Source organism: Octopus sinensis, linkage group LG5 (assembly GCF_006345805.1).
Source record: "Octopus sinensis linkage group LG5, ASM634580v1, whole genome shotgun sequence".
Taxonomy (NCBI): domain Eukaryota; kingdom Metazoa; phylum Mollusca; class Cephalopoda; order Octopoda; family Octopodidae; genus Octopus; species Octopus sinensis.
In genome coordinates this window covers 62,039,412-62,059,613 of record NC_043001.1, presented here as the reverse complement: position 1 = coordinate 62,059,613, position 20,202 = coordinate 62,039,412, and the positions used below count along the sequence as shown (strand labels likewise).

At 38.4% G+C, this 20,202-nt stretch overlaps 1 protein-coding gene across 2 annotated transcripts in view; it reads right to left on the bottom strand.

The window, feature by feature from the left end:
- Window positions 1-282: 282 nt before the first annotated feature.
- The window catches only part of LOC115211814 (regulator of nonsense transcripts 1-like), a 63,976-nt gene continuing 44,056 nt past the window's right edge, over window positions 283-20,202 (bottom strand). Inside the window, exons 3-5 of one of the 2 annotated variants that reach the window (XM_029780521.2) lie at window positions 7,531-8,192; window positions 2,152-2,434; window positions 283-490 (exon numbers count right to left, since the gene is read on the bottom strand). In XM_029780521.2, the coding sequence (XP_029636381.1) occupies window positions 486-490; window positions 2,152-2,434; window positions 7,531-8,192 (950 nt within the window). In that variant the 3' untranslated portion in view covers window positions 283-485. Of the gene's footprint in view, window positions 943-2,151; window positions 2,435-7,530; window positions 8,193-20,202 lie in introns of both variants that reach the window. The other variant, XM_029780520.2, reaches the window with a different exon arrangement.

Genomic DNA, 20,202 nt, shown 5'->3' with positions numbered 1-20,202 from the left:
ATCAGTTATCTCTTATGTGTTTGAATGTACACTGTATTCTTCTCTGAATAATGTATAGTCTATTGACTAAATCTTTTCCTTCTCGCTAGACCACTGGTAGCTAAGAATTTTTTCGATAAATATTTTTGCTACCCTAAGATTTTTTAATATATATATATATATATATATATATATATATATATATATATATATATATATATTTGTATATCTTATTGTTGCTTGTTTGTGAAATTAGTAACACTAAACATGCACTCATGCACTGAATGAACAACTTGATACAAATTGTTGAGTGAAAATAATATTTATTATTAACAATGACTGTTTATTTCAAGTTTTTTCCAATACTTGCTACTCAAAACAGTGCTTACTAAGATGAAACCAAGATTGCAGAGCTTATGAAGCTTTCTTTTGTTGTAGTCTCAGATCTTCTTCCAAATGATTGATGTAGAATGCAATTCCTGCACAATTCACACCAACTCATTGCCCTAGACTGGATGCATTTTAAATTAAAAAAAACATCAGATTCATGAACTGGAAACAAAAACCAATGTAAAATTGAATTCTTAATGATGTACCAAATTTCTTGGAAAATTTATTTAGATAATGCCAATGAGAAAGACAACAATAATAACCAAGTGTTAGTGATGATGGCAATAATTATGAAAATTACATTTTAATAACACGTTTCAGCTTAGAAATGCTTGTAAGCTATACAGGTCAAACATTTTGTATATAATAACAGCTAACTGGAAAGTTTCTAAAATGATTCCATGCTTGATAATTATATTTTTGCTCCCCATTTAAAATATCCATTAAGTTCCAGTGTTTATGATTTTCGATGATCACGTTTGGCATTGCTGATTTTTATTGTGAAAGCTTTATGAAATATGGCCTTGGATACTTTTGTCAGTTGGTACTCATTACACAGGGATAAATAAAATGCTGCAAATTAATGAAAGGATAATAAGAAAAGAACATTACACCATTAATTACAAAAAACTTGTTTTAAAAATTAAATAACAACATATAATCACTATAAGTTAAGAACAAATGACCATAACTCTTATCATTACCATCACAACCACCATAACCTTGGCCATTATAACCCATTCCCCAGTATCTCTATTCCCTTTACAAAACAAAAGATGAACTTCTACATAGTTGCTTGACTTGCTAGAAAGAACATCCAAATCTCCCTCAAATTACACTCCCATGACATCTTAAAAAATGAAGGACATATTGGATAATGTAGTTTTTAGATATACAAAAACGATTTCTGACCAAGGATGACTAGGGCCTAAGCAACAACACTTCCCATTATAACCACTTCCATCACCACAGCTTCAATCTTTATCTCTAACAAATCTCACCATTATCAGAAAAAGCAGTGAAATTTGCATCAAATCATAGTTTACCAGTTTGGATACACTATATATACAAAAGAGAAAAAATAGATGGTCATAGCTGGAAAGCTTATAGATCTACTAGATTAAGACTGACCTGGGCAAAATTGACAACACCTCCATCTCACTATCACCATTATTTCTACTGTTCCTACATTACTTTCACTACTAGCATCACCATTATCACCATCACTATCATGACCATTATAACCATCACTATGACCACAAAGAAACCTCTACATTTTTTTCACAATTTGCTAGAGATAACAGCCAAAGCGAAAGAGATAGACACTACTTAAAAAAAAAAATGGATTGGATAGTGATACTTAGGATGGTTTTTATTATAGGTTTATTCGATGAGAATAGGGCTGGTCTGGGGTAATCAAAAACAACATCACAACATCACTATCATTCTGTCCAACCACTAGTATCATCATCACTACAAGAAACTTCAACATCATTATCACTAGCACCTAGTACCAACCACCTTTTACTATACAACTGATGAATCAGCAATGTCTACCTAGAAATAATAGCCAGATTTACTTTACATAACCCTATACAACCATAAGTAAGTCATCTAAGACTATTCTGGATATTGTGGTATTAGATTCATGACAAAATATTGTGGTGGTCTGAATTAAAACATATTTAAGAAGAAAGGAAAAGATTTTGGTCAGCTAAATTAGTACCAAGTTTAATCTAAAAAATCAATGACAGTATTGAAAAAATACCAAACATTACTTACTTTCAATAGCATCAATTTTTCTTCGATCAAGAGGACATCCACTTTCTGCCTTTGTGCGTCTTAGACCAAGACCAGAAGAATGTTTTAGTTCCCATTTGGAAAAGACCAAATTAATTGCTCCTTGCAAAATTGAAAGACTGAAATAGTGCATGCTAACAGGTGAAATTGGCCTCTTGGCATTGACTATTCGGTCCATGAGAACTTGTAATTGTAGATTATCAACAACAATGTCCGGGTAGGTATCAGATCCACTAGTTTCAACAACACTGAGTAATGGAACCATCTGTAGAGGAGGGGGCAAAATAGGAAAGAAAGAAAATAATATTATTTATAAGGTGCTTTACAAAGATTCCAGATTTAACAACTTGAGTAAGTGATTGCTGTTGTAGTCCTTGTAGTACAGAGGTTTATTTTTTGGTAAGTACTTCTGCAGCTGCCTTACCAGCATCAGTGGTGCTTCTCCCTGGCACAAAACCAAACTACATTTAATCTAGACCAACTCTCTTTCTAATTAGTTGGGCTATGACCCTCTCTGTAACTTTCATCACCTGATTCAAGAATTTGATAACTCAGTAATTATTTCTGTCTAAGGCATCACCTATATCTTTGTAGTAGTTGACTATAGTGCTGTTACACTAGTCATTGGGTATAACTCCCTTGTGTACAACCTGATTAACTATATGGGTGACTATACCATAACCCACAACATCAGATATTTTAAGCATTTCAGTGGTGATTCCTGATGGGCCAGGAGCTTTTCTGGCCTTCATATCCTTTATGGATTTATCTACCATGCTACTGTCTCTTTGGATTGCCAGTCGCTTTGTTAGATCCACCTTAGGTAGACTTTCCTTCTCCCATGAGTTCTCTACATTTAGCAACATTCTATAGTGGCACATCAAAGCTCCCTCTTTCTTTGCAGAATCATTAACTGCAAGTGAGCCATCATCTATGCAAACACACTTCTTTCCAACATTACAATTTTTCCAGGTGTACTGTCTTGCAAACTGAAACACTTCAAGCCACTGGTCCTCACACTGCAGAACATTGGCAAACTTCTTCCTTTGCGCTTCAACTCTTGCTAGATATACCTGCCTCTTAGCTTCCCTTCTAGCTGCCTGATAGAGCTCCTTGCTACCACCACCCTTCCAGTCCTTCCAAGTCTGTTTCTTTGCTCTAGTAGCCCTGTCAACTACACTGTTCCACCACCATGTCATCCTAGGTCAGGTTGAGACTTTGCACCAACCACAAATTTGGTCTGTAGCTCTCAGTAAATTGTCTTGTAGGAACTTCCGGTTATATTCTATATTACAAGTCTGTAACTCCTCCATCTCCCCCTCCTTTAATGCTTCAGTTAGGATGTCTCTAAATCTCTGACTATTCAAATGATCCATAAACTTCCAGATCATTCTTTTCCAAACCGGCTTGCTTCTTGGAGGGGCATATTCTTCACCAGGGAAGGAATTTGCATTTGTGACTAGCCACGAATCCTGCTTTCTGGTGAGAATGTAGTCAATCTGGCTAGTATGGTCACCAGAATTATAGGTTACCAGGTGACTGGCTGGTTTTCTGAACCAATTCCATAGCTCCCATGCATCCCTTGGAAGACACCCAGGTGCTACCCAACATGTCCATTGAAATCACCATCTATGAAGATAAGGTCATTGTCATTTGTCTTTGAAGTAGCCTTCAAAAGAGTGTCATAAAAGCTGACCCAGCTGGAGGGCATAGGCAAAGATGATTGTTGCCATGCTACTCTGCAAAACTAGTCTAAGCTTAAGTATTCTATCACATACTCTGACAACCTCAATCATCTTATTTACCAATTTCTCTACTAGAAGTATACCCATACCTCCTACCCCATCATTTTTGCCTTCCTTGAAAAATTTATACCTATGCCTTTTGCCTGTGAGGAATGTGGCTGAAAATCCCTTCCACCTTACTTCTTGGATGCAACACACATCAACATGTCTCTGTTCAAGCACCTCAAGAATCTCAACAGACCTACCATTCAATGTACCTACATTGACAGAGCCAACTCTGAGGAAATGTAAGGGGAGGTAGGTGGTAATATGGGGAGGGGGAACTGCAGCTTTGGCATCTGAAAAGAAGGTTGTAATGAGCATTTGTGATTGCATTTAATCCATCATCATTCATGTAACACTTGCTAATTCCACTGGAAATGGATGCTATACCAATATTAGTAAAAACAGTGTTAGTACAAATACAAGTAAGTAAATATATAGGTTAATTGGTTAATTATTGTCACCTCCATTGGAGTGTGTGTGTGGGGGGCATATATGAGCATTAAAACATAACAATGTTAATAGAGATACAGGTAAATAAATTACATAGACAGGATAAGTGTAGATAATTATATAAAAACAATTCACTGGTTAATTAATGACACAATAAAACTAAGTACTGCATAGTCATGTTTAGTTTTGTTTTCTTTGGTGCAGAGTAGTAACATGCTACAGCATTTGTATTGCAGTAATGTGGATGCCACAACTGAGGAGGGGAGGTGCCATTAGAGATTCCCTGAACAAAAGAGAGTCTTCTGGTGTAGGTGGTGGGGGAAGGAATGGGTGGGTCCATAAGGAAAAATTGGGGAAGGAAAGCCATGCTGGTGGTTTTCAAAACAAAGAACACAATGACTCAGGCTATAAGCAAATTTTAATGAGTCAAAGTAGATAGGATAAAATGGGATAGGCAGATATTCATTGGAATGACATTGGAGTCATAATAGTAATGAAGATAGGTAGGTGACTTAGTTGAGTTTTTACACAGTGAAAAAGGGAAGAAAGAAGGAGCAGGCAATAAATTACAATTAAATTGAGTTATAGTGAAAGATAAAATTAAATTAAGATGGGTTAGAATCTTATGAGGAAATGAAAAAAGTCAACTTACCTGCACATAGCCGAGTGGATGTGAGTGATAGATAAGGCAAATCCTAATACCTAATATATATATATATATATATATATATATATAGGTGCAAGTGTGGGTGTGTGGTAAGAAGCTTGCTTCCCAACCACATGGTTCTGGGTTCAGTCCCACTGGATGTCTTCTACTATAGCCTTGGGCTGACCAAAGCCTTGTGAGTGGATTTGGTAGACAGAAACAGAAAGAAGCCCATCATATATATAAATATATATATATATATATATATATATAATATATATATATATATATATGTGCATGCATGTGTGTATGTGTGTGCATGTGTGTGTGTGTTATGGTATATTCCGTTAGGAATGTGGCACAGTATAAAGCTCATTCACTCTCAGAATTACCTAATACTATCCGGTAGCATTATTATATACTTCCAGGTTTATGTTTGGGTTTTCATCATGAAGAAATTGAAGAAATTGGAAATATGTCCTTCCACCACCACTTGATGACCAATGTTGGTGTGTTTACATCCCCGTAACTTAGCGGTTTGGCAAAAGAGACCAATAAAATAAGTACTAGGCATACAAAGAATAAGTCCTGAGGTCGATTTGTTTGACTAAAGGCACTGAAACAAGTAAAAGTATAAAAGAACATATATATTCAAATATGAATTAGAAGCAGCACAAGTGTTGTAAACAATAGCAAACACACCACCCGGTGCTTTGAGATGGCCATCTCCACCAAAACGGCAGACTGGCAATACACACAGCCTTTGTATATGTGTTTAATATATATATCACACACACATACACACATGCACACACACACACAGAAATACACACACACACATACACACAAACACACACACACATAATAAGAATAGGCTGGACAAAGTTCAGAGAGCTACTACCTCTGTTGGTAATAAAAGGCTTCTCTCTCAGAGTGAAAGGCAGATTGCACAATGCCTGTGTATGAACAGCTATGCTACATGGCAGAGAGACATGGGCTATGACTACTGAGGATGTGAAAAGATTTGAAAGAAATGAAACCAGTATGCTTTGCTGGACGGGTAATATCAGTGTACATATTTGACAGAGTGTGAGTGATTTGAGAGAAAAACTGGATACACGTAGAAACAGATGTAGTGTGCAAGAGAGGAAACTGCACTGGTATGGCCATGTAATGTGTATGGATGAAGTGGGTTGCATCAAGAGACACCGATCTCTAATTGTAGAGAGAACATGTAGAAGGGGTAAATTCAGGAAGATGTGGGAGGAAGTGGTGAGAAAGAATCTACAGACATTGGGACTCACAGAGGGGATGACAGGGGACCAAGACTTCTGGAGGCTTGCTGTGCTTGAAAAGACATGTCAAGTTAAGTAAAAGTGTGGTTGTCCTTGCATACAGGCTCATCCCCAGCAACTCTCTCCAGCTGAGCATCCCTAATCTTGTGGACTCAAAGATGCTGGTGCCATGTAGAAAGCATCTGTGCTGGTGTTGTGTAAAAGCATCCAATACACTCTGTAAAGTGGTTGGTATTAGGAAGGGCATCCAGCTGCAGAAACCATGCCAAGCCAGATGGGGAGCCTGGATATCCCTTTAGCTTGTCAGCTCCTGTCAAACCATCCAACCCATCCAGTATCGAAAACAGACATAAAATGATGATGATGATGAGATAATACCGCATATATAATGAATATATTTAATTACTTAAATATATTCCTAAGAATCTTTAAAACAACTAATTTCAGCTTGTATTAACCATTCTGATTTCATTGATCATGCAACCATTGTATTAACCATTCCAATTGATGAAGACCCTCAATATGAACTTTTATTCTTTTACTGGTTTTTGTTCTTTTATACTTTTACTTGCTTCAGTTAGGGCACTGCCATTAAGAATTTTTGACAATTATATTTGATCTCAGTACTTTATTTGATACATCTTTTACCTTGCTATTTTTGTCGAATGCATCCTACACTGATATACAAATATGCTGTCTCCTTAATGTGTTTTTTTTTCTACTACTGTTACGGTGATCTCTGCTCTTCAAGCTGGTTGACCTCATGCCACCTCCACTCATTTGTGTATCTTCTTTTGTCACTCATACTTTGTTAACTCTTTCAGACATTGTGCTAATGAATACATCTAGTTATCTTAGAACATCATTCCTCCAGAATTCCCTTTGGCCAACATAAGGCTCTGGTTGTTGATACTGTCAATTTGCTCTATAGAGCCATGCCTGTGCAGTAAATCAGCCAAGTTTATTCTTAATAATAATTAGATTATTCCTATTATTTCTTGGACACTATGAAAAAAAAAAAACTTTGGGCTGAATATATATGTATATTCAATCTCATTTTGTTCTGTAGCAACCATTCCAATCCAAGGGGGCTTTCATTATTAGTTTTATATAAACTAATAATGAAATATTATTTGGGAGCATAGTGATAAAAAGGAAACCATTTAAGAATCAAACTTACCTGATGTTTGATGGAATCTTCTGGAAAGACTCCATCAGAGATATGTTCTTGACTACTAAGTTGGAAATTGGTTTCTTGCTTAAACTGACCATTACTGTTAAGAGTATCAGATGAGAAGGAGGATTCGACAATGAGATCACTATTGTATCTATCATCATCATCATCATCATCATCATCATTAACATTATTATTGGTATCACCATCCACATTATCATCGTCAAGATTGATATTATTCATTTCAGACATATGATGTGAGAGTTGTAGTTGTTGTTGTTCACAATGTTGTTGATGTTGCCTTTGTTGTTGTTCAAGCAGTTTTCTTTGTTGCAGTATTTGTTGTTGATGAAATGTGTCTCTTTTCTGGTGATGCTGCAGCATCGAATGACATCCTGAGTGCATCTGGATTTCTTCAGGAGTTGTTGGCAGCAGGGGTGCAAGAGATGGTTGTGATGGTGATTGTGGTAGTGGTGGTGTTGGTGGAGACATTTTGAATGTGTTGCTGCTATGGCTAATGTCTTCATTATTAGATATTGTATTGTATGGACTGAAAGTCATAGCATCAAAGAGTGGGATGATTCCATTTTCAACTTGGTCAGCTAATCGTCGCAGAAACTGCACAAATGCACCACGCATCACTGCTTCATTATAGACAATATCTTCAGCTGAAATATAATTGTACATTTAGAGTTTAACTAAATTCTTTATACATTAGGTGCAGGCATGGCTATGTAGTTTAGAAGCTATGTTTCACAGTCATGTGATTTCAGGATCAGTTTCACTGCACAGCACCTTGGGTAAGTGTTTTAAGTATCTACCACAATAACCCTAGGCTGACCAAAGCCATGTGAATGAATTTGATAGACTGAAACTATGTGGAAGCCAGTTGTGTGTATGTTTGTGTGTGTGTGTGAGTGTGGGAATATGCATATCTGTGTGTTTAACCCTACATTGCTTGTCAATTAGTGTTGATTTGTTTACACCTCCCATAATTTCATAGCTCAGAAAAAGGGACTTCAAAAAAAAGAGACCAATAAAATAAGAATTGGGCTTTAAAAAAAAAAGAACTGGGATTGAATTGTTCAACTTAATTCTTTAAGAGAGTGCCTCAACAAGGCCAATGTATGTATGTATGTATGTATGTATGTGTGTGTGTGTGTGCGTGTGTGTGTGTGTGTGTATGTATGTATGTATGTATGCATGCGTGTAAAGGGTATTCTGTAATGAATTCCCATTTATTTAGATAAGTTTATTGTATTAAATTTAGTTTGAAATTGCACAAAATTAATAAAATGCACTCCTTGACATCCAGTTGTTTATGTACACTCCATTGTTTGTTAGTATTTTGTGAGTAAAATGTTTCAATATGGCAGCTAACAGGTGAAGTGAGATTGTAGATCTGAAAAAAGCAAGACATAACTTCAAGTGTTGTGTTGACCCTGAAACAGTCTATAATGATATGAAACACTACATCGAGACAGGTTCACTTGACAGCAAGTCCATTCCTGATTGAAAATGATTCATAAAGATGAAACAATTGGTTGATGTTGTCTGAAAGAGAGTGTTACAAAATCTATGGTGGAGCATGAGGCAAATGGTTAAAAGTTCCGATATCTCCCAGACAACCATGCAACTGGTCATGCATGAAGACTTAAATTGTAAGTCATTAAAATTGCAACATTGACACCTAATTTCAGCTCCTTCCAAAGCAAAGCAACTTGATAGGGGCAAGAAAATGGTGGAGGAAATTCAGAGCATGGATGACAATGTTTTCATCCGGTTGGACAAAAAGTTATTCACTGTGGAGGCTGTAGTAAACACCCATATTGACAAGATTTTGGCCATGTAATTGGATGCTACTCCCAAAGGTACCTGTAAAGTGTTTCACCAAATGAAACCAGAGTAATGGTTTGAGCAGTAGTGTGAAAAATCTCCTCTGGTGTTCTTTAAAGTGGGAACAAAGGTCAGTTCAACAATTTACATGAAAATGTTAGAGGATAATTTTGCCATGGTTGACTGAAGCATTTGGAGATAATTAGATTCATGCAAGATGGTGCTCCTGTTCATACATCTGATGTGACACAGTAGTGGTGCAGGAGTCATTTCAGTGGGTTCTGGGACAAGAATATGTGCCCCCACCCTCTGGCCCGGATGTCAACCCTATGAACTTCACTACTGAGTTCATTCTAGAAAGCAACATTCCAAGAGTTTCCTACAAAAATATCACCACTTTGAAGAAAGCCTTAGTCACATCATGGGATTGTTTAAGTGAAGTCATCTGGCATTTGTCTGACTGTTCTCAGCAGTCTTCAGGTGATTGTGAAAACTAAAGACAAACATATTGAATGAAACATATCTTAATATGTTACATGACCATATTTAATTAAATCCTAAAGACCTTGTGTGTTTTTATGCCCTTTACTAAAAATCAATTGGGAATTTTTTATGATGCACCATGTATGTATGTATGTATGTATGTATGTATGTATGTATGTATGTATGTGTGTGTGTGTTGTGTGTGTGTGTGTGCATGCATGTGTGTGTGTATGCATGCATGTATGTATGTATGTGTGTATGTATGTGTGTCTGCCTGTATGTATGTGTGTATGCATACATGCATGTATGCGTTAATTCATATATGTATGTACATACATATCTGAAATAAAATGACAGGATAGTTACAGCCAGCTGTACACCATCAGTCTGCACTCACACTAAAAACAACTAAGTGACTAGTTTCTGGATTCAGTGGACCAGTTTCAATTTATGTTTGGAACAACTTAATTCCACTTATATAACTAAAATCTTTGAAGCATGCATATCATAACTCCTGCTTCTTTCTTGCAGTATTCAGAAACTATTCCAAAACCACCTCTCCATCACAGATACTGTAAGAGAATCATAGCTGTGGTCACAAGCAGACATGTTTTTTGACACCATAAAATGAAGGGTCTTATTCAAAACTTTTCATATGCCAGGTCAAAAGAAATCATTATCTTTATGGTCAATGACCTCACACATCTCTAATGCAATTTTTCACAGAGTTCTAAGCTGTTTCAATTGCTATATAGCTTGTTTTTCACATTTTCTTTCTGTTCATTTGCCCATGACTTTTAAGTCATTTTCAGACAGGAAGTTCTCTGTTAAATGTTATTTATACTAGCAAGCATCGACACTGCTTTTTCACAATCCTATACATCATTGAAAAGTGAAACAATTATCATCTCTATCACATATTTTGATTTTTATTCATACAGATAACATGCTCCATTGACTGCATTGTCAATCACCTTTTGCAGTTTGCAGCAATCTGCAACATATTCTAAGGAAATATGCACATGATGTAAACTGGCTTAAAAAATATTTTAATTTCCATGTCGATTAACACATTATTTTCTTTTCCGTTCCATTTGTTATAATTCAATAGTATTTATTAAATAATCTGTTATTTTTAGTTTTGCAATAGATGTTTCCTGTAAAATTATTATTATTATTGGCCAGCTGGCAGAATTATTAGAGCATCATCAGAAAAATGCTTTGTGATATTTGTTCCAGCTCTTTACATTCTGAGTTCAAATTCTGCTTGGGTCAATTTTACCTTTCATCCTTTCAGGGTCAATAGAATAAAATAACAATAAAAAAATTAAGTCAACCGTACTGACTAACACCTTCCCCATAAAATTGCTGGCCATTTTTTTTTATCTAAGTCAGAAACTGTTATTATTATGTTGCTGTTATTATTATGGCCACCATACTGAGAAGATATACAAAGCTGGAGATCCATGATGTATAAGTGTTTAATCAAGTGTTTCAGCTGGTTGCAGCCCATTCAGTCAAATATTTTAAAATAATTGTCTTGAATGCATTGTTTGGATCACGATGGTAACATTTTTGTGTACATGCATCCCCTTTTTGGGGGTATAAACTCTGTAACAATTGTTTTTCATTTTTGTGGAGACAAGATTTCATTTATTTTTCAAATTTTAAAAGTTTTGGATAACAACAAAATCATAATAATCAACAGAGAGCAGCATTCTGTTGACACAGTTGTGACACAGAATGCAACTGAAGTTAAAATTGATTTCTTGTTAAAGAGAAATAAAATTTCCTTTTGTTGCTATGATAGCAGTAACAAGTGCCAAAGTACTAACAGCAGCAATGACAATGAGAATGAGGATGATAACAACAACAGCAGTAGCGACAATGTGAATGGCAACAGCACAAGCAGCAGCAACAACAATAATGGCAACTATATCAATAACAATATTAACAACATGAGCAAGATTGAAAACAACAACAGTGACATGAACAACAAGACTGAAAACAACAACAACAAAAAGAACAATGCAGTTATCAATGGTAACAGTATGGAAAACAATGACAACAACAATAGCAACAACAACAGCAGCAACAGCAATAATAATATAAAGAACCACAATGAAGCTATATCCCTTTTGAGACCAGTGAGCCAATGGACTGTCCATTCAGTTCCAGATTTGAAAAATAAAACACTGCGATACAAAAATGACATTACGATACCAGGTGTTATGTACATGGGTAAAAGGTTGACTTGAATTTGAGTCAAGAACATGCCAGTTAACCATGATCCAGTGAGAGTTTTAGCCATTTTGGAGGAATGTGGGGAGATTGTGGAGATTAAATTCACCCCATAACTCAATAGGACTGGAATTCTAGTTTCTCCTGCAAACAGACGCCCAATAGAAAAAAGAAAAGAAAAAAAAATGAAGTGTTTTGTATGTGGAAATATAAACCACCTCAAAGCCTTTTGCCCCACAGTGGAGAAAGCATGAAGCTCTCCACTGTTACTACCAACTCCTTAAGGTGTGGACAAAACTACTACTTCACATATACCACCTCAGGCCTCACAAAAGCAAAGACATCATTGACATCACACCAAAAGGCTTTTGTTGAGGATAAGAGAAAAACTGAATCTGAAGCAAACAAAAACCATCCCAAATTGAAGGCACTTAGATATGATGGTAGAAAACAAAATTTGTCACTACACAAATTAAAAACAAGTTGACACTAACATCAATACCTTCATCACAAGAGAACCCATTTTTGCAAACACACTCACAACCACAAAACACATGTAAACTAAAACATCCGGAAAATAAAATGACCAAGAGTCACACTTTTGGGTACATACTTCTTTCATCAACGCCATTGGTGTTCAGAAGAGCAGCATTGAATTGATTGAGGAAGTAATTAATAAAAACATTGTAACAAGTGGAGAAGGTTTTGCAGAACGTCTCCCAAAAACTCCATCGGACAGGATGTTAATCCAAACAGATACGGATACATGTCTGGATTTGAAACAAAAATTCCTCCAGGATATTGGGTGGTTTAGTGAGTACCTAAAAAAAAAACTTTCTAGAAAAAATCCTTCCCCACTTGACAAAAAAGAGGACTGTGTCAACAGTCATCCCTGAAGACCAAGGTACATAACTCCAATTACTTTTCTCTAAGTTAAATGGTTACACTTAGAGTAGGCTGTGTAAATGTTCAGGGCCTGGGTTTGGCTTGGAAGCAGGGTCACCTGCTCAACAATCTCAGGCCTCTTAATTTAGATGTGACAGCAATTAGTGAGACAAGAATTTCTGGGAAACTTGCTCTTGCATCCATTTTTGAAGACTGTGTGGTATCCTCATCATGTGGTCTGTTGGGAGTGGGCAGCAGTGTAGCAGTGTTATTCCGAAAATCCTTAGGTCACAAAGTAAGGGCAGTCTTCTTCGATCTGGATAGTAGGTCGATGGTCCTAGATGTGAAAGGCAGTGAAGGTGGTACCTTTATATTGGAAGTCATGTATGCCCTGACAAGCCAGATTTCTTCAAGTGTCTAGAAACATTCCTGGGAAAGTCACACACTTTAGTACTAGTGGTGGACTGGAATAGTATTTTAGATGTGCAGAAGGACTGTGTGGGTCTTGTACATAGAAGAAGTGGGTGTAAAAGCCTTGAAAACCTGCCCAGAAACTTCCAGCTGTCTGATAGGTATTGACTGGATTCCCTGATGTGCCAGCGAGGACATGGAGCAACTACAATGGGTCATCCAGATAGAATCTAGAAAAGTATTTGCTAGGTCAGTGGATAGGGACAGCATAGGGTGTCCTCAATTCAAATTGGCCAACTATATAGACTACAAATTTGTGATCTGCACAGTCGATTTAGATAGGACTCATAGACAGGAATCTGGTTACTGGAAATTGAATGCATTCTTTCTGGCATGCAAAGACTACAGAGACTGGATTAGTGGGGTGGTTAAGTGGCAGTTGAAGGGGCAATCATCAACAATTGGTGATGGATAGCCCCAAAGAGGGCGATTAGAGCAGAATCAACAGTATTTAGCTAAGAGTTAGAAATAAAAAGAAATAGATTAGAGGGAGAACTAGTTAGCAAACTAGAAAAGCCAAGTAGTAAAGGCATTGCGACTGATGTATTAGTGGCAAGAATGGCTCTTGACCATTACTTTGAGGTGAAACATGAAGGATGCATTGTCAGAGTTAAGGCCCATGTGTTAAATCATGAGGGAACTAAAACCATCTGATGGGCCTGAATGGTGGAGATGCAACATGGAAACAAAACTACGATTGGGTCTTTGATAGATTGGTACATAGTTCTGAGCAGATATGTGTGGCTTTTCAGAGGCACTTTGTGCAACTGTTTGGGAAGGGTGATGGGTCAACAATGGCAGCAGTCTTTAGTTCATACTTGGATGGCCTGCCGCTGCTCTTGGCCTGCTGCAAGGTTCTGCAAAAAACCAATAATAGCCACTGAAATACAATAGGTGATGAGTGTTTGTATACGTTGCAAATTGCCAAGTTTAGATGGTTTGCCCCATGAATTTGTTTGGTGACCTCTTGGCAGACATCTACTGCAACTGGCAGCAGAATGGGAGAATTCTTAGAGCTGTTAGTTGGTATGTGGTAACATGGTTGAAGAAGGATGCTGACAGTGGAGATGCACAAGGGAATTTTTGACCAATAACTCTGCTAAACACAGTATTTTAGATTTTGGCCAAGGTTTTAGCGAAAAAGATGGTGCTTGTCATTGGTAGTTTAGTAGGGGAAGCACAAATGTGTGCAATCCCCAACAGGTCTATCCACAACAACCTCCACCTTATGCGCTACATCACAGAGAGGGCTGGGACTAAAGCTAGCTTCGGTGGAGCTCTGATAAATTTAGATCAATCAAAATTATTTGGTAGAGTTGACCATTGCTACTTGGAAGTCATTCTTAAAGCGGCCAATTTCAGACCTGTTTGCAGAGGCTGGATTACTGCAATGTACAGCAGCACCTGCTTGATGGTCAAAGTAAACGGCCATCTATTGGAACTGTTTAGCATTGCAGGCTTGGTCCGTCAGGGTTGCCAATTGTCACCTCTTCTGTATGTGTTGGCTCTCAACCCACTGCTATGGTAGTTGGAACAATTGAAAGGCATCCCTTTTGAATTGGAACATGGGAGAACATGTCGGCATACATGGATGATGTCACTATCATGGTGTTGGACAACTCCAAAGTGCAGACAGTCAACTCCATTCTAGAGGAATATGAGTCAGTTGCAGGGGCCAAAATCAATGCCAAGAAGTTGGTGGGCTTACCTGGAGAGGCAGGTCAATGCTGTCAGATGGCGTTGTTTGGTTTGGTCCCAAACTCCATGCTTGGGGTCTGGTTCAGTCCTAACTTCCAGGGATAAGAACTGGGATGAAGTGACGAAAGAATGGCCAGTCATACCCAGAAATGGACTGAAAGGAAGCTGTCCTTGAAAAGTTGGGCAGTGGTGGTGAATACCTACATTGCCTCCATCATCATTTATTATCTGATAGTTGTGCCTTGCCCCAGTTAATGCTTGATCAAGGTGGAGCGTCTCTTGTTCATTTTCTAGTGGAAGGGACATGTTCCAGTGGTCAGGCAGTCAGTCTGCTGCCAGCTCCCTCTAAGTGGAAGATTAGGTATGCCAAGGCTTTTGATGTGCAGATACACACTCTTTAGAAGCTGAACATGTGTGGGCTCTGTTTGTGCAGTATGTTTTTCTGTAACTCATCTCCTTGACAGAGCTGCAGTCCTGGGTGAAAGATAGACCAAGACTAGGCGCCTGGTACCTAGAATGTCAGGCGCTCACTGTCCTCTATCAGTTGGGTGATAGGATTAGTGGATGTTCCACTTTAGCTATATATAGAGGATTAGTGGTGAGGAAGTGCAATGACATCTTAGGGGAGATTCTGGGCATTGACAAAGATAAACTGGCTAGTCTGTTCTGGAGGACTTTTCAGTTGGGGACTATTATGGATAATTTCCAGATGCCTTTGGCTTGGCAGTGCCACCAATTCGAGATAAACTCTACAGGCATGGATATACTGTCAGACAGGCTTGTCTGAAGTGTCTGCAGACTGATGAAACCATTCTTCACACACTCGTTCAGTGTCTGGGCATTGTTGTCTTGTGAAGTTATGTCGAACACCTGCTGTCATGTGTAAGATGGGTCTGTCTGTCATCCGAGTCCATAGTGATGATTGCCCCACCACCTTCTTTTAATTGGGCAGGCAAAGCAGTTTTTGTATGCCTGGTGGCTGTGGCAAAATACATTGTCTGGTAGATGAGGCTGAAAGGGATGAGGACAGAAACATACCACTTTGGTAAAACCCTCATTGACTTTTCCAAGTTTCACTTAAAAAGGGAGGTGGGTGAAAGTTGTGAAAATGGCAAGAGTGGATGGTACTGCTCTAAATATAAACCTGTGAATCGGAAGAAAGGAGTTGAGGAGGGCACTTGTCTTTGGTATTCAAGGTGATCTTGGATGATGGGGTTCCTCAATTATCCCTAGAAGTTCTCCTGTATCAGGGTACTATCACTATCCCCATTTTTTCTTTGTGCCATACACTATGTACACTTCCCTTCATTTAATGTATACTGTATATATATATATTTTTCTATCATTCCATTATATGTAAACTCGCACACTGTCTGTCTGTCTTTGTATTGTCCTCCTCATCCTTCACCCTGGTGACAAATAAAAGAAATCATCATTGTTATTATTATTATTAGGGTGGTGTGCTGGCAGAATTGCTAGCATGCTGGGCAAAATGCTTAATGGTGTTTTGTCCATCTTTACATTCAGAGTTCAAATCCCACCAATGTCAGCTTTGCCTTTCATCCTTTTGGGGTCAATAAATTAAGTACCAGTTGATTACTGTGGCTGATGTAATCGATTAGTTCCCTCCCCCATAATTTCAGGCCTTGTGCTTTTAGTAGAAAGGATTATTATTATTATTATTATCATTATAGGTGCAGGAGTGGCTGTGTGGTAAGTAGCTTGCTAACCAACCACATGGTTCCGGGTTCAGTCCCACTGCGTGGCATCTTGGGCAAGTGTCTTCTGCTATAGCCTCGGGCCGACCAAAGCCTTGTGAGTGGATTTGGTAGACGGAAACTGAAAGAAGCCTGTCGTATATATGTATATATATATATGCATGTATGTGTATGTTTGTGTGTCTGTGTTTGTCCCTCTAGCATTGCTTGACGACCGATGCTGGTGTGTTTACGTCCCCGTCACTTAGCGGTTCGGCAAAAGAGACCGATAGAATAAGTACTGGGCTTACAAAGAATAATTCCCGGGGTCAATTTGCTCGACTAAAGGCGGTGCTCCAGCATGGCCGCAGTCAAATGACTGAAACAAGTAAAAGAGTAAAAGAGACAGTAATCATCATTATTACCTTTACCACACTAGACAAAGTGCTTAGTCATCCTTCCTTATGTACTGAGTTAAATTCTGCTGAGGTTGACTTTGCCTTTTCTCCTTTCAGGGTTGATAAAATAAATACCAGTTGAGTACTGGGTTCGATGTAATCAATTTCCCCCTCCCCTCCAAAGCTACTGGCCTTATGCTAAAATTTGAAACTATTATTATTATTTTTGGCAAGCTGACAGAATCATTAGCATGATGGGCAAAATGCTTAGCAGTGTTTCACCTCTTGCTACATTCTGAGTATGGTGTATGGTGTGGTGGTGTTGTTGGGATGTGGGGGAGGCGAGAGTGGGGAAAGCAAGGGTGGGGTGTGGGTTAAGCTGAGGGTGGGAGTAGTGATGGAGTATGTGGGAGTGGGTGTAAGGGATGGGGTGGGGTGAGATGAGAAGGGCAGAGAGAGCAGGAGATGCAGTAGATAGCATTGGTAGAAGTGCAGGTGAAAGAGTCACCTGCATTTCTACCAATTTTAGGGTCGATGATGGGTGCCTGTGAGGAGGGTGGTGTTGGAGAGGTAAGAGCAAGTGCAGCAGCATGGGCAGGAGCAGAGGAACAAGCTGGGTTGGGAGGTTGGGTTAGAGAAGAAGCTGTGGACCAAGAGGTCTCGTAGGTTGCGGGCTCATTTGAAGGAGGGGAGGGGTCAGTTAGGGAAGATGTGCAAAGTGGAGGGGTTGGACTGGAGTTGCCAGAAGGATTGGAGAATAGTGTGTTGGAGAGGTAGGGTAGTAGGGTGGTAGGTGAGGGGAAACGGTAGAAAGCGGGACGGGTGGAGAGAGCAGATGCATGGTCCACGGAACGTGCTCTGGCAATGGCAGTGTGGATAGTGGTGAGGGGATATCTATGTAGGATGAAGTGTTGAGACTGAGTCTCAAAGCCATGGTCATCACTGCAGAGCCTGTGTAGACGGAGGAATTGGGAATAGGGGATAGAAAACTTGGTGTGTTTAGGGTGGGAGGAGGAGAAGTTGAGGTATGTGTGTGAGTCTGTGTGTTTGTAGTGGATAGAGGTGGTGAGAGTGGAATGATGAATGCTGACCGAAATATCAAGAAAGAAGATAGAGGTATCAGAGACAGAGCAGGAGAAGTGGAGGGCAGGATGGAAAGATTTGACAGAAGAGAGGAAAGAGTCTAGATGTTTGCGGGAGAGTGAGGTCGCACCGATACAGTCGTCAATATAATGGCCATATATATATATATATATATATATATATGTATATAAAGGTATAAAGTATCCTGGTGAGTCCTGTTCAAGCACTCAGTTATAATCCACATTGTGGGTAACCATATTGAGCACCTAGGATTACTTGAAGTAGGCAATCCCAATGTATTTCATTTAACTGGTAAATCTGGGATCTGCTTTAGTGGGTCGTAAGTACTTCACAATATGGAGATAAATACATCTGCATATTTTATTTATTTCTTTAGACAGTTATACAGCATATTTGATTTAAATGCTTCTGATGCACGTGCTGCTGCAGTATAGATATCCCAGAAACTGCATTTGCACCCAGTTACATCCATCTAGTTACCAATCTATGCAATTACATCTAAGGTTCAGGAAAATTATTGAATTCTAGAACAAAAAAGACCGCAGTAAAATAGTTATTATTAATAATAATAATAATAACAACAACAATAATAATATTTTAAAAAGATTGGCATAACTCAACACAAAGGTATATACACAATATGAAGAGTGTGATGCGATTGCAATAGGTATTTTATTGGCTTGAAGGATATTTTGACAGCTTATCTGTCTTTGTCGAGTTGAAAATGAAAAGTGATACATAAAAATTCAAAATTATAGAAATTCAGAAATTTGAACGAGGAGATCCTGTGTTTCTACTTTGATGGAATGACATCATCAGTCTTCAATTATCAATTTTACAACTGGCAAAAAGAAAAAGAAAAAAACATAAAAAAAGGAAAAGAAAAAGAAAAATATTTAATCAAACAGTTTTGTGTATGTGATGAAATTGCCATCATTTTGTTCATGAAGATAATATGGATGCCGCTCGGGCTCGAAAATTGAACCCTTATGTAAACCTCCTCGAGGAATGTGAAGACACAGGCTGGAAAGCAGAACATTTTCCAATCGAAGTCGGATGTAGAGGGTTCGTTGGACACAGTGTGAGACGACTGTTGTTATCGCTAGGCCTAACTCATCGTGAGGTCAATACCACCATGACTGATATCCAATCTACAGTGGAGAAGGCTAGCCACTGGATTTGGTTAAAAAGAGACGATGAGTGATGGCTAGAAGGATATTGAGCTTAACTTCATAACCAGCTGATCTAGCAAGCGAGGCCTCATATCAGTGAGGGGGGCTGGTGCGCAATGATGCCATCAAGAGGTAGGCCCCGAAACGGCGCGCATTCTCTCCTGATGACCCCATACACTTGCTGGCTTCCGGTATATGGAGCTTTTGACTGGTAGCACTTGCATGTGCAAGTTGTTTGCAAGACATCCTCCAGGGCGTGATGTTAAGAACTCAAACATATTTCTTCTCCAGCATTTTGAGAACTGAAAGTGTAGTAGATTCAGAATATTTTCTGAGAATATGCACTTTCAAGTCTTTTTCAAAACTAAAGCCATTTGATGTAAAATGTTCAGCAAGTTCTGTTGAACTACTGTTATTGTGCCTGACGTCATACCTGTGCCCGTTGAATCTTTTGTTTAATTCTTCTGTCATACAACCAACATGAATCAAGTTGTGTTTGGTGCATTCTGCCGCATACACCAAATGAGAATCTCTACATGTCCCACCTTCCATATAAATCATAACATTTTTGTTATGATTCCTGATGGAATTCACGTGACACATGTTGTTGCATAATGAAAAGGGCTTACCTCTCTTACAGCTGATTTTCAAGATACAGTATGCGAGAAACTCCAATGTTAGTTTTCTTGGAGT